The sequence below is a fragment of the Ciconia boyciana genome, chromosome 4, assembly GCF_034638445.1.
Source record: "Ciconia boyciana chromosome 4, ASM3463844v1, whole genome shotgun sequence".
Lineage (NCBI taxonomy): Eukaryota > Metazoa > Chordata > Aves > Ciconiiformes > Ciconiidae > Ciconia > Ciconia boyciana.
This window is the reverse complement of record NC_132937.1, coordinates 10,659,774-10,681,478: the sequence shown is the minus strand read 5'-3', so window position 1 is coordinate 10,681,478 and position 21,705 is coordinate 10,659,774. Positions and strand designations below refer to the sequence as shown.

At 37.2% G+C, this 21,705-nt stretch overlaps 1 protein-coding gene across 3 annotated transcripts in view; it reads right to left on the bottom strand.

Annotated features, from left to right (window-relative positions):
* Nucleotides 1–1,239: 1,239 nt before the first annotated feature.
* The window catches only part of LOC140650981 (proprotein convertase subtilisin/kexin type 5-like), a 262,110-nt gene continuing 241,644 nt past the window's right edge, over nt 1,240–21,705 (bottom strand). For 2 of the 3 annotated variants that reach the window (XM_072859926.1, XM_072859927.1), the window contains 9 exons: nt 21,088–21,224; nt 14,808–14,951; nt 12,679–12,781; nt 11,937–12,130; nt 9,507–9,591; nt 6,724–6,821; nt 6,029–6,158; nt 4,877–4,992; nt 1,240–2,057 (listed from right to left, as the gene is read on the bottom strand). In XM_072859926.1, the coding sequence (XP_072716027.1) occupies nt 1,942–2,057; nt 4,877–4,992; nt 6,029–6,158; nt 6,724–6,821; nt 9,507–9,591; nt 11,937–12,130; nt 12,679–12,781; nt 14,808–14,951; nt 21,088–21,224 (1,123 nt within the window). In that variant the 3' untranslated portion in view covers nt 1,240–1,941. Of the gene's footprint in view, nt 2,058–4,876; nt 4,993–6,028; nt 6,159–6,723; nt 6,822–9,506; nt 9,592–11,936; nt 12,131–12,638; nt 12,782–14,807; nt 14,952–21,087; nt 21,225–21,705 lie in introns of those variants that run through there. The other variant, XM_072859928.1, reaches the window with a different exon arrangement.

The following is a 21,705-nucleotide window of genomic DNA, read 5'->3' as shown; positions in this document are numbered from 1 at the left end:
AATGTGCTTAAAACTTCATCTGAATATAAGACTTCTGTAGATGAGTTGGCAATTTGGTCTCCATTCAGATTGTAGGATTAAGTGGGGCAATGAATGAGCGTATCAGCTAATGCCAATCAAGGCTCTGATCCCGAAGCGGTCATAGCTGAGTCTATACAGAGTCCTCTTGATCTAATGGGAAGGACAGCCTGCCATTTGCAAGTACACAGTCCAGTGTTGTGATTTGAGGTTGACTGAATGTGTGCATTGGCAAATGAACAGGCACCGATAGCTCACTGCATAAATGGCCACATATGAGTGCAAAACTGATACTTTTCTCCTAAACTGAGCCATTAGGTATTTATGTGTCTGACCTTTTAATCCTAAGCATGCAAGAGATTAGTCTCATCACAAACTCTTATGGGTGGGAAGAAGCTAATGCTATTGTACACCAAGGTTCAGACATGGATGTACTGCTACTACATGAAAGGTGTACTCCATGGAAACCAGACATTTCTGCTCTCATAAATTCTACCACTTACTTAAAAAATCCCAAAACCTCAATAAAAATAAACATCCCTACCTTCCCACTTTGTTTCAATGACTTCTATGTAGCATCAAAGTGCTCTATGCCATAAAGCTATCTTTGCCCTTCACTAGAGATATTTTACTTATAGATTATCAACAGGGATTTAGGTTAATTCAATAGAAAAAATAAAATATGGAATAACATTGATTTTGGACAGTATCAATTACAACAGAACTACTCTATTTTACAAATAACAACTGAACATTTTCCACATGTACAGTATTTTTTTCCAGTAAAAATGAATTTGGATTTAACAATGTGTCCGTTTTTTAAAAGAAAACAGCTATCAATTTCTTCCCTATAATAGCATTAGAGGCATTTGCAAGTATCCAAACAAATTCTTTACAATCCATTACACAATTCAATCTCAATTATGAATATATATCTATATATTTTACATCTATAATGTTAATCTTTGAAAGCATTAAAATATAGTTAATAATGTTATATTGAGAAATGAGCCTCCTTACACGTTACCGATGTTTTCTGATTTTTTAGCATATACATTACTCTTTTTTATGCAAACCAAGAGGAATAGTATCTTTTGAATTTGTTCAAACAGGAACAATGGTGAGTTTTTTAAAAAGTTTATTTGAAATAGCTTTGACAATTTTATAATTGTCAAATTAATTAAAATTCTTTAATTGTCAAATAAAAGAAAATTCCTAGAATATCTGTTAATGAGCTAGCTGTCTAAAGATCAAATCTATATGACCCAAAAAGCCATTTTTGAAAAGCATATATACATACTTCATGTGATACAAAAAACAGCACACAGTAGAGGAAGTAAGAAAGAAATGTGTTTAGAAATGACCTTTTGTTTGTAATACTGTTAAAAAAGGTGCAGAACTTAGTCTAACAATGTTTCTGATTCCTTCAGGGACTCATTTCCTTAAGTACCCCCTGTCGCTATATATAGCACAAAAAAGACTGATGAAAACATTTTTGTGTTGTTTAGTTTTAATTCATGTAAACATGTGTTGCATTTTTGAAACACTCTTTAAACATCTTGAAGGGGAAACAAATAGAAAAAGAAAGAGGATCTCCAAAAAAACAGGAATAATCCTAAAGTTGACAGGAAATCAAATAATGAGTTAAACTGTAATTTTGGCATCAAATGCTTTGGTGACACAATACTGACTCTGTGATCCTGGATGCTCAGCTCTAAACACCCAGTTATTAAAGGTAGGCATGTTGTAGTTTTTCCATTTAAGTTCCAACAAACAGTTCACCATCTCCCCAGACAAAGAGGAGGGAGAGAGAGAGGTGGCTTGCCCCCCCCCCCCCCCCCCATTTCTTCTTTTTAACCTTTTTCAATAATATCGATTAATCTATAAGTCTACAGGAGCAAGAGGACTCTGGGAGGTGTCAGTTCACCCCTTGTGTGTACATGTTCTGCAACACAGTTGCTGAAGCACTTTCCGCTGGCACAGATTGTTCTTTTTCACCAGCATACAGAATCCTCCCTCAGCCCAGGACTCTTCCGTGGCTTCCAGAGGGCAGCAATAAGAGGAGGGGAAGTTGAAGATTTGGAGAGCATGTTGTGTACAATGGAGGAAGGTTTAATTGGTCAGACAGGCAGATTTGGTTGAAGAGACCATTCAGAAGTAGGAAATTCGGTCCATCAAAAGGAATTTCAGTCAACAGCATTTTTTTTCAGGAAGAAATATTGTGTGGTCCAACAGGGAATGATTGGCATCCATTTGTGAAAAGGAAAAATAGATTAGAAAGAATAATTAGAAAACAGTGATATTTACAGCAAAGGAGGGGGGTTTTTTCCTCAGTTTTTATGAAAAAAAAAAAAGAATAAAACAGTCAAATCACAGAAAAAGAATAAAACATTCTCAACAAATGCAAATCCTATAGAATGAGTTAGGCACGTAACCAGTGCTTGATTGTCAGGCAGTGAAATGAGACCCTCCACACCTGGTAACTTACAGAAAAAAAAAAAAAAAAAGACTTCTTTATTTTCCTTGACTACCCTAGACTGTGGACAGCATGTGGTGAGATCCAGTATGGTGCACTGCAATTGCCTTATGGCCCACATGCAATTGCCTTCCATGGCAATTGCACAGGGAAGAGTGGGGGAAACAGCAGTGAGATGGAGCATTCTTGGTCTTGGGCAACTACACATGTATCCAAAGTAAGCATACAGGCCCATGAGTTGAGAAATAATGATAGCTCACATAATTTTGGTATAACCTCTCTGACTTGGATACTGCAATAAAAATGTTCAGTGCACAGGACCTCCTCAATTCTGTTCAAGAATAAGTAGTTTTGTAACACATCAATACATCGTATTTCTGTGCATTTTGCTCTAATGCCACTTCATATCTGAATTCATATTCATCAACAGTATTTACACTGGGGGAAGAGCAGAGCATTTGCTTGCATGTGGCAAAAAAAGCACTATATAAAATGTCAAAGATAAAGGTGGGAATTTCAGGCATACAGACTTCTTTCACCTGAACTCTTTCTGCTGTACATAGACTAAGAAAGTAACTTCCACCCTCAGTGATATTTCTTTCTGCAAACTCTCTGGAGTCGCTTGAGATTGTACATTGTACTATTTTTGGCTGGGATAGAATTAATTTTCTTCATAGTAGCTTGTATGGGGCTATGTTTTGGATTTGTGTACCAAAACATTGTTAATGATAACATAGGAATGTTTTAACTGTTGCTGAGCAGTGCTTACACAGAGTCAAGGCCTTCTCTGTTTCTCACTCTGCCCCCCCCAGTGAGTAGGCTGGGGGTGCACAAGAAGTTGGGAGGGGACACAGCTGGGACAGCTGACCCCAACTGACCAAAGGGATATTCCATGCCATATGACTTCATGCTCAGCATATAAAGCTGGGGGAAGAAGAAGGAAGGGGGGGACATTCGGAGTGATGGTGTTTGTCTTCCCAAGTAACTATTGCACGTGATGTAGCCCTGCTTTCCTGGAGATGGCTGAACACCTGCCTGCTGACGGGAAGTAGTGAATGAATTCCTTGTTTTGCTTTGCTTGCGCGTGCAGCTTTGCTTTCCCTATTAAACTGTCTTTATCTCAACCTACAAGTTTTCTCATTTTTACCCTTCCAATTCTCTCCCCTATCCCATTTGTGGGGGGAGTGAATGAGCAGCTGTGTGGTGCTTAGCTGCCTACTGGGGTTAAACCATAACATATGTACAAATGAGGACAGATTTATCCTAGCATATTAAATACCAAACTGATATGACAAATGTTTGCACTGCAGTATTGAACTGCAATATATTACTGAGACTGTGGTTGCCCAAAAGCTCATAACATTAAACTTGCTTTTCATTTGTCCATCTATATCTGACCTTCTCTGGACTAGTTCTAGATTACAGTGACACTTTTTCTAATGTCCTGATATGAAGAGATCTCATGACTGGTTTACTTCTGTACCTGTAATGTGACTTTACACTGGACAGGATACTTTTCAAAGTTTGAAGGCCTAAAAACCATCAGGAGCTGTAAAGGTCCACAGAAACAAGACTCAGCCCTGCCTCTTTTTTTTTTTTTTTTTTAATAAAACTTTTATTAAATCCAAATGGAGTGAGCTGGACCCAAGAGTCAATGTTAGCTTTTACTACTTTTGATGTTGGATATTTTTCACACTTTTTAACACCAGGCTTTGTTCTGGTATGATTTTCCTGTTGGACTGTACTAGTTGGACTGCATCGACAAGTAATTCACATAGCAACACTTTTAGGGAAGCATGACATTATCTAAGTGTTTGTATAACTGTGACATTTGAAAGGAATGAATAGTACTGAATAATTAAGCCAATCCTTTCCAGTAAGAATGATATCTTGGTTGCCTCAGAGAACTTGAAGAAAGTTCTAGTCTCTATCACAAATTGAGTGCTTCCTATTCAAAACCCTTTTTTTCCTCTTGCTACCCTTTCACATAATTCAAGCAATAGTACAGATACTTAAAATAATTTTTACTTATCAGCATTTTCACAGTTTAAAATGGCAAAATAGATAAATGTGATTCTATTGACAGTATACTAGGGTCTTCATATAAAAATTCTTTTGAAAGCAATGACTTAAAAAACAAATAATGAAGGAAAAGTAGGTTGTTGCAGGGAGGGAATTATTTTTTGAAAATTCAGGTAAAGTGTGACTAATCCTATTGATACACACTAATGTAGTTTTCTCCTTTTCATAAACCTTAAAACATTAAGAAATATGTTGACCTCAGATCAAGAATATAACAAAAGAAAGACTGAACCAACCCAATACATATAAAAAAAGAAGCTGGAAGTGATAAAATTGATCTTTTCAGAGAATTGCACTCACCATCCTTGCAGATTGTTCCCACTACGCAGACACCAGTGTCTAGGTTAAAGCCACTTGGACAGCTTGTACAGTTTCTGTCTCCTTGACCGCTGCAATCCAAACAGCTGGCATCACACCTGAAAGACAGCAGCAGAGGTTGACCTTATGGCCACTCACCAAATGCAAGAGTTCAAGATACCTCTTGTTTACTGCAAAGGACTTGTTTGCTGTTTTCAACTGTATCAGCTGTTATAATAAATCATAACAACAACAACCACCACCACCTACTCCTGCAACCCAGTCCTGCTTCTTTCTTCCAACCACTCTTTATTCACACTTTTTAAAATTAAATAGATGCATTACTGTAGCATTTTGGAATTATGCAGAAGCAGAAGTAATCAACAAAGATATTAAATGGATTGTGTATCCATGCAAGGGATGAGCTCAAAGCCACAGGATGGAAAAGACTGGCCTGCTGCCCAGTCCTTTCATCACCCTTCTGGCTGCATCATGTTTTGTGTATTGATTGGGTTTTCTGTGGAAAAATCTAACAAATTGTGATTCCGTTCCTTCCCTGAACTCAATGCAAGCCAATAATAAATTATTCCAAAGGGCCTGTAGTATTTGTTTAAGGAAAAACAAAATAGAAAAAAAATGTCCCTTCCTTGTATAACACAACTTTGTCCAAGACTTATCCACCCATTTGTACACTGAGTTAGATGAGCTATTCTGGAATAGTCAGCTGAAATAGTCCTTATGAATAGCAATTAACTTCCAGTTAAAAATCCGAGTTTGACTTTTTTGGTTTGTTATTGAGAAACACAGTTCCTCTGCTAGATCTGTAAATTCTACATTCCTATGCATATCTACTCAGATTCTCGCTACAAGCTTTTTAAAGTGAAGGACACACATACATGCACAAGAAAAAAAACCACTTTTTAAAGACCTGCATTAATATAATTGACATAAAATAAAATAAATAAATAAATGAGGTAAATAAATAAATAAATACCCTTTTCCTTCATTTGCTTAGTATGCAATATATTTTTCCTATTTTTTTATGTCAGCAGTTTTATGTTCTCATAACTATTATTTATCTTTTCATACACAATAATAACTGATATGCTGCCAAACATTAGAGACATATATTAGCCACTGAAGAACTGATCATACCTTTTGCAGGTTTTGTATCTACTTTCAGTAGAGTGATCAAGGTAATAACCACTACTACAGGATTGCACACATCTTCCATCTTCCATAAAATAACCCTGTGTGCAGTTTATACAAGCATCTACTCCAGCACCTTAAACCAGAGAGAAAATACACTGCATTACTAGCTAGTTCCTACTATTGTCTAACAGACACCATCTCTAACTGTAACAAAATCTTATCATAATTTTAGAGGCCATGTCCTACTTACCTTACTTCCTTTCTGCCGCTATGTATTGCGAACAGTAATATCAAGCAGTAAAGATACATGGTTAGAATAAACTACATAATTTCAGAATAAACTACATAATTTCAGTATATCTTTTTCTGAAAGAATATGATATTGGTAGTTCTAAAGCTGTCACAGAATTTATCAATCATTCCTTTTTTCCAGAAAGAAAATGGAGGGCATGACTAGAAATTAGAATGAGCTCCATTAAAAGCAAAGAAATGAGTGTATGTGCATTTTCAACTAGAAAATGTAGATTTTCATATTAGCTGAAAGTCTGCCATACTTAAAATATATTAAAGAACTACCAAGAGAATAAAGATTTTATATGTCAGGAATCATGCTGTACTGTAACTATGTATAGTAAAATAAAATCAGAGGTAAAAATATAGAGGAAAGAAAAAAATGCAAATAAATGTCAGGGAGGTACCTGCACACGTCGCACAGGAATGGTGACACGGCTCACATTCCCTACCATTATGATATTTTCCTTCTTCACAGTGGATAGCACATTTGGTGCCATGCAAACTATTGTAAAAAGGAAAAAAAGCATAGTGCTTGAGCTCTGAGCAGATAACAGCAACAGAAGACAAGAAGCTCATTCACAAATCAGTAGTTCTCTTTTATTAAAAGAACAACTCAAATATTAGGGTTCACCGGCTTCTTTCATTGGTCATATTTTATAAATTTAGAGACGGTAATCACTTCAAGTGGGAATGAAATGCAGTTTTGCCTATGGTGAAATACAACAGCTGTTTACAAAGTCATAGTAAATACTACCAAGTAGAAGAGGACAGAAAAAAAATAAACAATGCCAAAGAATACTGAAAAATCAGGCATGTAAAACACAATTGCCCATGAGGAATTTGGCACAGGAGCAGCACCGCTGCATTAAAAACAAATGCTAAAGGACTTGTTAACAAGATTTCATGCTTGCTTCTCTTGAAAGACCAGCAGCATCTCCTGATGCCATGCTACAGCACAAGCTAAGAATAGATTCACAGTGGTAATCACCTCTTTCTGTAATAGCAGTTTTCTTTCTGAACTGAATACCTGTCTTAACTGAATACCAGTTCTGCATAGGTTAGGAGATTTGTCAAGATTACAGCAAGAGGTATTCTGCCTGCAGGCACTTTTGAGTGATAGTACAAAATAGTGAGTAACAGAAAAAAGGATAGCATAAAGAGTCACATTTCCATGCTTCTCTCTAAGTAGCTTTCATGTTATAAGGTGCCTAGAGCAGGGAGGGGTTTCTTAAGCTAGGACTTCTCTGACATGTTTGCCATCTTCTGTGGAATCTCAGCTTTCATCCAATTTAGCCATATCTCTAAAAATGCCCTGTAGCTCTAGGGAGTACCACCCAAAGTGGATGTTAATCTTCTTTTACAGACTGGATCCAATAAAAGTTGTGTGTGCTCAGCACTACTGGAAATTTTCAGGAGTGCATATGATCCCAGTTTGGAAAGAAAAATAGCTTAAATTAGTAATTCAACAAAAGCAGCAAAACCTGCTTGATTATTATTTTTCCTCAGCCACACATCTCAAAGTACTTTACAAGGCAGGTAGAATTATCATGTTTTTACAGATGGAAAAAACTAATGATTTGCCCAAGTTTAGTTAATGGGCTTTTAGTTAATAGGCTTTTAGTTAAAGGATCAGAACTCAAATCCAGGTCTCCCAAGTCCCATCCAGTGCCCTGCCCGTAGATAACTCTGCCAAGAAAGTGCAGCAAGTGTTGAACAACTGGGGAATATGAAATGCATGTCCTGCAAGGCTCCATTTATTTGTCACACCCACACAGTATTCTTTATAAACATTACCAAAAACAGTCTCAGATTGTTAATATTGCCCAAGAAAACATGAAATTTGGGTTCTTCTCGGGTGGTTTTTTTTCCTTCAGTTTCTCTTTGTCTTCTCGTGCAGAATAGGCTTGTCCCCTTTCTTCAATGTTGCTACAAGCTAATGTTTGCTTTAATTGACAGGGAACTACATAATCTCATTTCCTGAGAAATAAAGAAAATGTGGCCATAGCTTTTTTTTTTTTTTAGAGACCATGTCCTATAAAGTTGCAAAGTGGTAATCTTGAGTCTTCTGATATATTTTGCCTATTGTAGGAACTTCTAAATTGCTACTTTACTAATCTGATTTCTCAGATACACAGAATGCCATGCTGAGTCTGTTAAAATTCTCTAAAATCTTAATATGGATTGCAAATTTAATTGCATTTTAAGAGGGAAGTAGATACTCCTATTTCACAGAGAGTGTAAATAGACTGATGTTCTGATTTGATTCCATGCTTTCCTTCCCATTAGATCATACTTCCTCTTTAAAAGGTCACTTTTAAAAAATAGATATGTTTGTAATAAGAATTGTGCAGGCACTTAAAAAAAATCTAAATGCAATGTAAATACAGAGAAATTAAAATTCCTTTACATTTTGTAAAGGAATCTAGCTATCGATGTTGTGGAAACAACATTTAGCTTTTACTAACTGAAAGATGAAAATCCACTTTGACAGAGGGTAAAAGCTCAATGTTAAAACATTCATAGAACATCTGTATTCTGAAAGAACCCCTACAGATTTCATATTTTTAGTGTCATAAAGCCAGCATACAGTCCTTTATGAATTTTATAAGATTTTTGACCTTTGCTGCTTGGAACAAAAGATAATTCATTCACAAAGGAGCTTGAAATGTGTGCTGCTTCTTTGTGGATTTTATCTCTCAGTTCAGGAATTATTGTCCCCCTACCAAGAAAAAATATCCACTGCTGTTTAATATAAGTGCACATTATATCGTAATAGAATTGAGCCTAAGATACTTGAGATAAATGAATGATTGGATGTATGAAGACATACAATAAAGACAAGAAAATAGTTTCTAACTATCACAGGAATGAATCAGAAGGATTAATACAGTTCATCAGCTCTACTTCTAAAATAATCCTCAACTGCCACACTGTAGGTCAAAAAAAGGAAGAAGTCAGCTTTCCATATGACTGTGGCTTCTATTTTACTTGAAATGAAAGGTCTTCTAAAAATCCATTGTTAGCCATAATGGCACATAATGGCACAAGAAAATACTAAACAGCAATGGAACACATGAAATGAGGACCATTCAAGGTTAAATAGCTATGTAACTGTCTTTGTTATGTATCCATAGACTGGTAAGCCTCTTCAGGTATTTGTGTTTAGTTACATCCATCGTTTCCTTACCTTAGGCCATGTGTGCATTCTGTGCAGATTTGGAATTCAACACATATCTTACAGTTTTCACTGCATTTTCGGCAAACAATCTTATCTACAAAGGAAAAAAAGAAAACAGCCCAGAAAACTGGTCAGTTATATTTCATAAAATTATGCAGGTAAATTATTACATGACATTGCTTTCTAGCTTGACATCAGGAATGGAAGCAGCAAGCTACAGTAAAATAGCTATATTCTGCTATCGTTAGCTTTTCCCATCAAGCATTAAATGGTTTAAACCATTTCTAAACATTTGAAGTAATAGTTGTACCCTAACAAAAAAATCATGCTTTGAGGTTGATAAAAAACTTCATAATTGTGTTTAATGTAGATTATTTATAATATGGAATTAAATAGTCTGTTCATATAGCAGCAATATACAGTGATGAATGCAAATGTGTTCCAGTGACCCTCCTGCAATTTACCTCTTATGCCTTCCATACAAGCAACCTGTCCTGTCTTACCTGATTTGGTGTTCAAGGACACACCTGCACAAACACTTCTGTTCTTAACAAAATGAAGACATAAATTACTTAAGACCTGCCTTTTCATCTCAAAACCTCCCTACTTGAAGAGATCTCTCTCCCTTTCTGTCTTCAGACCTCCTACCTTTTGAAATACTGTGGTGGGTTAGCCTTGGTTAGCAGCCAAACTCTCACCCAGCTGCTCACTCACACCACACACCCCTCAAGCAGGACAGGGGCGAGAAAATAGGAAGAACAGGAACGAGAATGCTCATGGGTTGAGATAAAGACAGGGAGATCACTTACCAATTACCATTGCAGGCAAAACAGACTCGACTTGAGGGAAATTAACTTAATTTATTGCCAATTAAAATTAAAAATTAATTACTAATTCAGATAGTGGGAAACAAAAAGACAAACATTAAAACAACACCTTTCCTCCCCCTTTTCCCAGGCTCAACTTCACTCTTGACTCCTCTACTCCCCTGAGCAGCATGGGGGGGGGGGGTGCAGGGGGTTATGGTCAGTACATAGCAGTCTCTCTGATGTTCCTTCTTTCCCACACTTCTATTCTGCTCCGGCATGGGTTCTCCACAGGCTGCAGTCTAATCAGGAAAATCTGCTCTGGTGTGGGTTCTCCATGGGTGGCAGTTCCTTCAGGAATATCCATCTGCTCCGGCATCGGTCCTCCATGGGCTGCACAAAATATCTGCTCCGCCATGGAGCACCTCCTCCTCCTCTTTCTTTGACCTTGGTGTTCCCTCTTCCTCTTACCATCCAGCATTTTCTACCCTTTCTTAAATATGTTTTCACAGAGGTGCCGTAAACTTTGCTGATTGGCTCAACTTTGGCCTACAGTGGGGTCATCGCCCAGCCAGTTGAACCAGCTGTGTCTGGCACAGGGCAGCCCCTTACCTCTTCCCACAGAAGCCACTCTGGCAGCCCCCCCACTACCAAAACCTTGCCATATACACCCAGTACAGTTGCAATGCCATGTACCTCTCTGAGAAGAAACACTTGACGTTCCTATTTAATCCTAAATTTTCATCTATCCATCTTGATTGGGTGGAAGGGAATTACCTTCACTGTAGTTTTCCACAGTGAAAATGGAAAAAAAACCCTAGTACCTGCTCTTGCTAATCCTTGAAAATGAATACACAGTTTCATGATACAGAAAGCAAAAATTTAGGTATCCAGTTGAACAAAGCTCTCAAGCACATATTTCTCTTTTAAGCAGGTGTCTAAAGCTAACTGAAGTCAGTGGGTTTTAAGCACATGACTGAATATATGTCTAAGTATTTTTGCTAGCCAAAGCTGGAAAATAAACATGGGCACTCTACTTGGCAATCTCAGGAGGAAACTGAAGCCAGGTGTCTCACATGGCAGACAATTACTGCTCTTGGGTAATCACATCACTGCAGGTACTTAAGTCTGCCAGAAATATTTTTACAAGCACTTTTTACATCTGAGGACTCTATTTTTTTTTAGAGCACCAGTTCAGTGGCCATGCAGGATTTTTCATCTGTCTCTTCTATGTGCACAAGGTCTTGATGGTGCCACAGCATTTAAGTTTGGGGGAATGGGGAATGCCTCATGTTCAGAATTTGGGTGCTGCCTATCCCTTTCTGGAGTAGCAATAACCCACTCTGTCCTACAGCTGACTTGTTCTTGAACTGCCCTTGTTCTGCTACTGTTACTTCCAGCCACAAGCAGAAAAGATATCCTACCACAAAGCATGATTTTTAAAATCAAGGCAGATTCCCAGGTTAATTTTTGAGAAGGTTATTGATCACACTTGGCATCTAACAACTTATTAAGAGAAGTAGGATAAGAGATAAATACATCAACATACACCTTCCTTGCTTGTAAGTATTCCAGCAACCTTCCCAGACCAAATTCTGTAGCCCACAATAAAGAAACAATAAGAAATACTAACTCTTATCCAGGTAAAACCCATCGGGGCAGTTGGTAATACAGCTATTGGTTACTTCATTCAGGTAGTAGCCAGATTTACAGGTCATGCACTGGTCACTATGGCTTCCAACACAGGTTTCACAATTGGGTGAGCATTTTTTACAGCGTTTCTTGTCTGCATTGTAGTGACCAGGTGGGCAGGTTGAAACACAGATCCTGCAGACAGCAGGGAAGAGAAGGTAGAGTTGTTAATGAAATAGCCTGACACCAAATTCCTGGACCATGACTGCAAAGCAGAAGTATTTCTCAGCATTCCTGCTTTTCTAATGATCACGCATTTACTAAAATGTAATCCTCCCAAGCGTTGCATCAGTCTGCCTCTTCTCTTATAGGCTGTTTTGTTTTCCTACAGCATATGCTATCTCACTGGCAAATGCCTTGTCAGACAGTCATATGGTATCGTTTTTAACCATCTACATCTCTTCCTATCTTGTACAAACTCAATCACAGAAACTGTAGTAGCTATCACAGTTATATATATAGCCACCTTATGAAAAATAATCAAGAGATGAGGAAATAATCAGGGAAGGGTGTTTGAAAGCTGTACTTTAAATTCTGATTAGCTATTTTTTTCCAACTCCTAAGAAAAATTGTCAAATTCAGAGGAAAATAAATTATCCATGACTGCAGCAAAGAGAAGAGGAAAGGAATTTATGATACACACCAAGGAATCTACGAAGTAAAGATTTTTCTCTTGGTCCTACCGTGTGTTGTTCTTAGATTTGTAGTAGTAGTGCAGACAGTCAGTACAATGATCTGGTCCTGGCCCATCACACCCTACTTTACTGCATTCTGTATTGCAGGGACCTATAATAAAACCAAAAATCCGGGGGGGGGGGGGGGGAACACTTCTCATTCAGTACTTGGCACCCTTTAAAACACAATATTTTAATGCAGAATGCAATTACTCTGTTTCCCTATGTGATCTGAAGTCCAAATAGTAATTTGGCTCCACTGAAAAGAGAAGGATTTTAGTATCTGAAGACTTTTGCAGATCTGGGCCTCAGTAACTACCCACAGTGATTTATAATATTTTAGCAAGCATGGCATCCACTATAGAATCTATCAGAAACTATTTCTGCATCCAAACATATGCTTTCCTAATGAGTAACAAATAATTTTGCTTTTTATTCAGAGATGTCCAAAGGCTTCTGGAATTCATAATAAGGAATGATTAGCAACATCATCATCACAAGCAGGTCAACATAAATGACAAATAACATGATTAGTGGCTACTCTGGTTACTGAATGGGTGACAATTGGTCCAGGCAGCTACCACAAACAAAGTGAACCAGTCCCCAGGGTCCAGACTAGCTTCCCTCTGTGCTGCTACATGCCTTAGCTAACTAATCTTCCATCTCACCTGAACCTCATGTTTACAGTTTTCAAATAGGTCTTTCCAGCTAAGGGAGGAGAGGACTGTTGACTCCTGCCGTAAAGGGGAGGAGAACATATGGGGAACAGGGCATGCAGGTAAACTCATAACTATTTTAGGATCATTGCTCTCTGGTGAATGAAGTGCTTTGAGTTTGCCAGCCCCCTCGAGATTCCTCTTAACATCAGGCAAACTTGAAGTAAAGTGAGTTTGTTTCATACAACAAAAGCATAAGAAGTTAGCAACCTTTACATCAGAGATACAAGTTACACATTGTTGATATTATGGCACATGAGCAAGCTGAGGTAACTGTCTTTAGGTGATTCACATAGTTCCCTAGAGCTGGGATCCACTATTTTACATTAAACCTCAAACTCTGCTCTTCACTTTCCCTGCAATAAACAGCCAAAGCTCTGAATCTCTTTCCCAACTCTGTAATTTCTGTTAACCTATTTTCTCCTCCATCTTCCCCTTCTACATTATGGTGGTGATGACTGAAATGGACACCAGAGAGACATCTATCCAGTCCATGCCTGAATAGCTCTCTTCCTTCCAAATGCTTTCTTTTCCTTCTGAAAGCTTTCTATGGAAGAGATGTATAAGATAATGTTATTCATATATATGTGTGTTTGTGTGCATGTATATATATTTATATATACATATATTAAAAAGTGCATTCTTCATAGTATGTTAACTGTACTGTAAAATTCTATAACTATATGCTTACAAACTCATAAGGGTAATATATATATATCTTTAAATAATGAAACAAGTAATTCTGATCTTAATTTAAGAAACAATTTCACTTAACTCCCACTACTCCCATCCCCCTATGAGAAAATCCTGTGTAACTTTTTTTTAGTAGACATTCTGTCAGCACCATGTTTTAGCCTCAGAATATTAATTTTTCTATATACAGTTACTATAAATCCTGCATAATTATTATCAGTTTTGCCACTGCAATTCTAACTAATTAAATGAAATATAAATATAACTTTTTTCTTCTAGTCAGAGAAAATCCATGAAAGGTTCATTATATTGATTATGGATATTCTGTTTGGATGGATGTTTCTGGATGGAATATTCAGATATGGATATTCTGGATGTTTCTGTTTGACTAATATTAGTTATTTAATTTAAAATAAATGAATTAGTTTATTTTAGTATTTCAGCACCATGTAATTGTTTCCCAGACAAGAAAGACCATAGACCCTGCTGTGGGATCAGAATCCTAGTCCTGAATTAATGCAAAAAGATCAAGAGGCACGAAATGTAGAAGAGGGAACATATCAAGTAAGCAAGCCAGGAGTCTTGACAATATCTGATCATATATTGACAATATAAAGTCCTATGACAGAAACATTTTATATATGCAGAGTCTCAAGTTACTCCTTCAACCCATTATGTGTTCAATAAATGCACAATCAGAGTAAATGAATGATACTTCAAAGAACGTACCTGAATAGTCATCTGTTCCATAATCTTCTGTAGGGTCTTCGAGTGGACTAGAGCGCACTCTTTCCACTTTTGGAAAATCATTTCTTGGTGAGTAAGGCTGGATGGATGTTCCATACAGTACTAAGGACCATTCTTTCAATTTGCCTAGAAGTTAAATATTTAAAATCTAGTTTTAGAAACCATTCATATGGTGTTCAGCAAGGTGAGTTTTTGCTCCAGATTTCACTTTTCCTCATAACATTAATTATCCAGTTATTATTATTTGAGATCTTTTAGCTAACTAGCTATATATTCAGAATTCTGATTTAAGGAAGGGGTTACATTTTGTTTAATACTCAAGAGTATTTTTCATTGGCTAACAGGATATATCTTGATGGATATGAAACAATTTCTTTTAAAAATTCCACAGTAGAATGTCAATGTCCCCTCCCAAACCAGCATAATTTTTTATTTATTTGTCCTAGTGATTTGGCAGATATATCACTGCATTGCCTGAGTTAGTCACTAATATTTTATCCTCTCAGTACTTGAGTTAAGAAAGGAAAAAAAATTGCCTGCCTCAGGGATTATGTTACTTTTTGGCAAGATTTTTAGTGGAAAAATAAAATGATACATGTATATCAAGTCATCGGTTCAGGTTGTCACAAGGTGTGAAATTCCAGTCTCCACCTCCATGTCTATATTCCCCAGTGAATTTATTCCATGAAAGAGCAAAAGGATTCAGGCCTGAAAGAATTCTTAAAGTAATGAAGCATAAAAAATACATCCTTGCTTGAAAAGATGGGAATCTTTTGATTATATTTATCTATGTTGAAGCAGCTTGTTGTAAATGTCAAATTCTCATAAGAAAATACAGGAAATAGGGGAGTGGGGAGTATTTCTTTTCTAAATTTGAAAGATTCTATTTTTGGAGGCTGTTCTGTGGTTAAAATACTCTTCTTTGACTACTGATTTAAAAATTATGTAGTCCAGGTATGTCTCTCCTCAGGAAAATCAATATGTTTCATGTAAAATAAAATTCAAGAAACCTTTCTCTTCTTTTATATTAATGATACTCAATAATTTGTTTGGAGCTTTCATATTCATTTGGGTTTTTTCAACCTGTGCAAGCAAATTACTTTGACTTTTGTTAGAATCAAGTTATTTTTCTGTATTTTCCCAAAGTCATCTGATATCCTCCAATAGCATGATGAAAACAATACATTATCTGTCTGCTTAATGCTTGTATTCATCTTCCAAGCATTAAGCAACAGTAGTCAAAACCAGAGATTTCACTGAGGAATGACAGATGATAACCCAATTCTTTTAAACTGTTTTGTATTGGGGTTAAAGACAGGAATAAAACTGCTATCTCACTGTCTCTGCCAATGCAATTTAACCTGTATTTGATAGAAATTTCTACACTTTATATGAAACCTTCTCTGTTGAGTATACTCAACTTTTTTTTTTTTTTAGAAAAGACTATAGGCAAGACTCTACATCATACAACAGTTGTTTCACACAGTAATTTCCAACATTTTGTAGCTGAAGCAAAGCATGACTTTTAAAGAAACATTCAGTCTTGATTTTAAAAAGTAACTCATGAAGAGCCTACCACACCTCTTACCAAACTACTGCTTAATTACCTTGACTGTCAAACTGTATGCACCTTATTTTCAGTTTGTCTTTTCCTAGCTTTAGATCACAGCCATGTAGGTCTTTGGTCCCCACTAGATTAAAAAGAGCCAAATCACATCTTTTCTTCCTGTATAGACACTTAGGGATCAAGTTACCTCTCAATGTTCTTTAAAGTGATTCAGCTGGGTTCTTAAAAGAACTTTCTTTTTAGCAAGAGTTATACAGAGAGCTCATGTTTAACTAGCAAAAGCAGTCATCTCTAGAGCCTTTTCAAAGCTACAGCTTCTCTGCATGCAGTCTCTGTTCTTTTTGTGTTTTAACCCACTTCTACAGCATATAGACCATAATATAATGGCTGTAATTAAAAAATGTGTTTTGCTAAGTTGCTAAGTTATTATCATTATTATTTTGCCCCAATGATCACTATAGTTTCCAAGTGTTGATTTTATATTTCTTCCAGAACACTGGTAAAAATACTGAATACTAGAAGTTAATATCTGCAAGGACCCACTAAAATAAGTACAGGCAAAGATGCTCCTCAGACACAGTGCATTGTTGTGTCTGAATGTTATACACATGGAAGGGCTTGTATTAACATACCTGCAGGTAGGACTAGAGCCTTGAATGTATAACTAATGCAAAAGGGCAGCAAGTGGAATAATGCAGGGTCTCTCAGGAGATTAGTTTCCTTTTAATAATGGTTCAGTAAATAAAGAGAGAGAAAATTAATGTGACTTGCCAGCAAATAAATGAAGTCTGCCTCAAGGCAGGTTTAATTTGCACAATGAAAATATTTCAATAAATAAGCATATATCCACACACTTCTTATAATGAATTAAAAAAAAGTGTGCACATTTGAGCCAAAATCTTTCTGTCCCCATTTTTGGCTGACTCCATCATTTACCTTGGCTAAAATAATCCCTTATCCTGCTTGTATTTAGTACATAACAGAGGTCCCATATTGTATGTATAGGAGAAAGGGTACATTGCAGCATTTCACCGCAAGCACATATTCCCCTCCATAAACTCTACAGAATTAAATGCAGAAATCACATGTACTATTTTTATGAACTGAACCCTACATTTCTTTATGGGTAACAGATGTGGCATTACCTTGCCAGTCTCGGGATATCATGACACGTTGACTCTTTGTTCTCATTTTGATTTCAGGAAAACTGCAGCTCTTAATTATAAGATCTTTTAATAGCTAAACAAATACATGCACACACAGAAATGAGAAACAGGCATGACAGTGATATCAGTGTGATAAACTGCAGGCTATGGTGATAAACTGGAAAGGCACCATAAATCATGTTTAAGCACTTTTTGCTTACTTCGCATTCTGTTCAATGCAGAGACTAACCTTAACATGCCCAAACAGCTGAGTTTATCCACTATTAATATATGGCAGTGTATTGGGAGTCTTGTGGAAGACATATTCAAGGAGTTAGTGATCTTGAGCAGGCCATGTCTGCTCTATTGGGCCTTGTACTTAAGGCTTGAGAAGCCAATAGATTAGCATGAGTAGCCGCTGTAAGGGAATCTGCTGGAGTGTCCCGTGCTGGCCTGTGCTGCGCTCTGGTGGATGTTATGACAGAGATAACATGGCACCTTGTCAGGAGAAGATATATGATTCTGTTTTTCACACAAAATAAAATGCACCACAGCATGGGAGGGAGGAGGAACCTCTCCACAGACAGGATCTGTGCATCGTGCCGTCTGAAAATCCATCTGGGGTCCATCCAGTGCTGCACAAATGCAGGGTACCCAGCGTCTGAAGGCATGTAAGATTTACTCACTATCTATATTCCTCTTTTTATTCTATCTTATTAAAACAGCCATTTCATTAAACCTCTTGTTGTTGGGCCTTTGTTATCAAGATCCAGAAAGAACCCTGTATCATCTCTCTCACCTCACACACACCCCCCTTGCCCCGTGAAGAACAGGCAGGCACTTTCAAATTTTTCTGAACAGAAATGCCACTGGACTGCTTCCATCATGAGGCAAGAACCACTCTAGAAAGCTGGGAGACATATTACTAAATATGATACAATGAACCAGGGCCCAAATTCGCAACCAGACTGCACTTTGTGAAATCCCAAAGTGTGCAAAACCCTAACCAGTCTACAACTGTGTTTCACATTCAGGTTAAAAGAAAGTAAAATATACATTCTCCAGCAGGATTTTTCAGCATACTAGCTTCCTCCACTGTCCTCTGCTGGGCAGGTCTACTTTCTTCATATTCCCTGGCCTTACTGCCCTTTTTCCTCCAGAGTTGAAACTTTAGGTTTTAGTCCTCATGGAGCGAAATAAATCGATCCCATAAGAATAGCCACTGTAGCACAAAGAAGAGTATATATAAAGTATTGAAATCAATAAATCAACAAGACCATATGAGAACTCATAAAAAAGAATTTGCAGCAAGACACTTTAAAGTGTGAAGCTGGAAATGTATCCTGTCTCTTTTAGACTGTCCTGGTAACATAAAAGGGCTGTAAACAACGTCTGGAGAATAGCCCAGTTGAACAGTTTCCAAAAATGGCTCCGTGCTAGTTCTTTTCCAGGCTTTAGTATAGGGAGCATGCCAGGGCAGAGAAAAGAGGGGAAATAGCTGAAATGTGTTGCTCTCTGGCTATCATCCCTCTTGGAGGAACCATTGGGTGCCAGTACAAAGGTGAAGGGCTGCCCTAACTTTTCCTTCAACTCAGAGCAGGTCCTGGCTGCTTCAAGAATAACAAGTGTAAGACGGAGTTGAAAATCATTGATTTTTGTCTCTGTTTTTTTTTTAAGTAATCTGATTAAATTTAAACTATGTAGTTGTTGTTTAATACCTGTCTCATCAAATTCAAAAGCACTGAAAATTCTCTGGACATACAAAAAAGAACTGCATAGTTATGCTCGTAGTCTATGGTTACTTTTCCCAATATATTTAATGAATAGCCCTTTTAGTGTACTGGAAACTTTGCTCTGCATTTGTTGGTACGATTAACATCACATGGCTAAGATATCAAGTAAGTGTTAATTTAATCTTAGTGATAAGTAATTTCCAATACATTAGTAGCATTCAGCTCTAATTTGACCAGCTGGTTATGCTGTGTTTGATGCACCCCAGGATGCGGTTTGCCCTCTTGGCTGCCAGGACACACTGCTGACTCCTATTGAACCGACCAGCACCCCCAGATCCCTTTCTGCAGGGCTGCTCCCCAGCCACTCCTCTCCCAATTTATACTTGTGTCCGGCATTACTCTGTCCCAGGTGCAGACTCTGGCACTTGGACTTGTTAAATTTCATGCCATTGATGATTGCCCAATGCTCCAATCTATCTAGATCTCTCTGCAAGGCCTCTTGTCTCTCAAGAGAGTCAACAGCACCTCCCAGTTTAGTATTGTCAGCAAACTTGCTAAGGGTGCATTCAACTCCTGCATACAGATCATTGATAAAAATATTTAACAGAACCAGCCCTAGGATTGAGCCCTGAGGAACACCACTGGTGACCAGTTGCCAGCCAGATGTAGCCCCATGAGAATTTTTTTAATTAAAGGGTTTCCACCTATTTTGACATGAGGCCCCATGAGAAGGACTATATTCAGTATTCACGCATATATTTTTGTCTTTGTATACTATATCTATTTCAAAATGGGTCTCAAGGCTGAAAGTTTCAGTAGGTCTACAGGGACCTCATAACGAGCAAACAGAAGTAAGTACCTACTCCCGTGAGTCTCTTTGAAAGCCTCAATCTCCATTTCTTTTGAAGTGCTCATTCTGAAATTTGTGAATAAAACTGAACTGTGCAGTGGGAATTAAAAACAGAAGAATGTCTGTAGCCTTAAAAATTCTAGTTCTTAAGTAAACAAATGCGAGGCCTGGGCACTTTAACTATATGCACAGGAGCACAATGCAATTTCTTTCTTCTGTATAAAGGGATCTTCTAGTTATGTAAACACTGTTTTCCTTATGGGTAGGATAAAAAAATACAAAGCAAAGAAAAACAACATGGAAATAAATTCTTAGGCCCTATATCAGCCATGAGAGTCACTGGCAAAGTTAATACAGTAGAATAACTCTGGGCTGCTCTAATATATGTTGAAGACCTGTCAGATAAAACTATATTCGACGTCCAGGAAAACAGATGTCTGTATATGGAAATATTATATCTTCTTTCAAATGTGGCACATGCAGTTTCATGCGGTTTTGTGTCTTCTTCCTTGAAAACTCTACCTACTAAAGGTTGTGTTTGTTTAAAGCACTGACTCTTGGTAACCTGCCAGATGGTACAGGAGTCTTCCTCTGCTTGAAGAATTCACGTTTGGTATGATCTAACTATAAATGGCTAAACTATCCTTTTATATTTCAAGGCAACAACTTTGAATGCAAGAAAGAGGGGAGTTTACCCTGAGAAGGTGAATTTCTCCACAGAAACCAGAAGTAAGTTCAGGATAAAAGAGAACCACGTGTTAAATGGAAAATATCAGCAACATAAAAATGAAGTCTGCTTTGATAGCTGAAATTTAGAATAATGCATAGGTCTTCACAGCTCTGCCAATCACATTAAAACCAATGAGATCTCACAGGTATAAATCAAAGGTGTAAGAGTCAAAGCAGTGTTAGCAACTGCAAGCATTCTTCTGAATCTACTGATCCCAAATAAAGGTTAGAGTCATACCTGGAGTCTTGAAATTTCTCAACTGAGATGGAGTGTCACAGATTTCCAAGATCCAGTCACCTGCTGCTTTTTCACTCCAGGAGTGAGTAGTCATAAACTCCCAGTTTTTAAATCCTTCCATGGAATGATCAAATAACCTAAAATAAATCATGACATTATTTTAAGTGCACCATTTTAGTGGAGCTAAGCCTCCAAGTCTCCAGACTCTTGAAAGATATACTAATTAGCCAGTCCATTACGCATAATGGTTTTTCAGCACGTCTTTCAAATACATTTGCCAGGTTTGGGGGGGGTTTTGTGGTTTTTTTTAAATGGAGAAAATTCTTTACATGTCATAATTTGTCATAATTGCTACTAAGGCTTAATAGAATGCAGGTGTCTTGGGAAAAGTGCATACTTTGCTTTAAAAACATGATGTAAATACAAACAACTTTAAGTTGGAAAAGTTCTGTAACATTTATTTTTGGTTTTGAATTGAAATACTGAAAAGGGATTTTAAGAAAATAAAAGGATTAAGTGACTGAGACAATATGAGCAACTCAATATATGTGATTCCTTGTGAGGCAATCAGATACAACCGAGACACTGGTCTCAAACCTCAAATGACCAAGATATCAC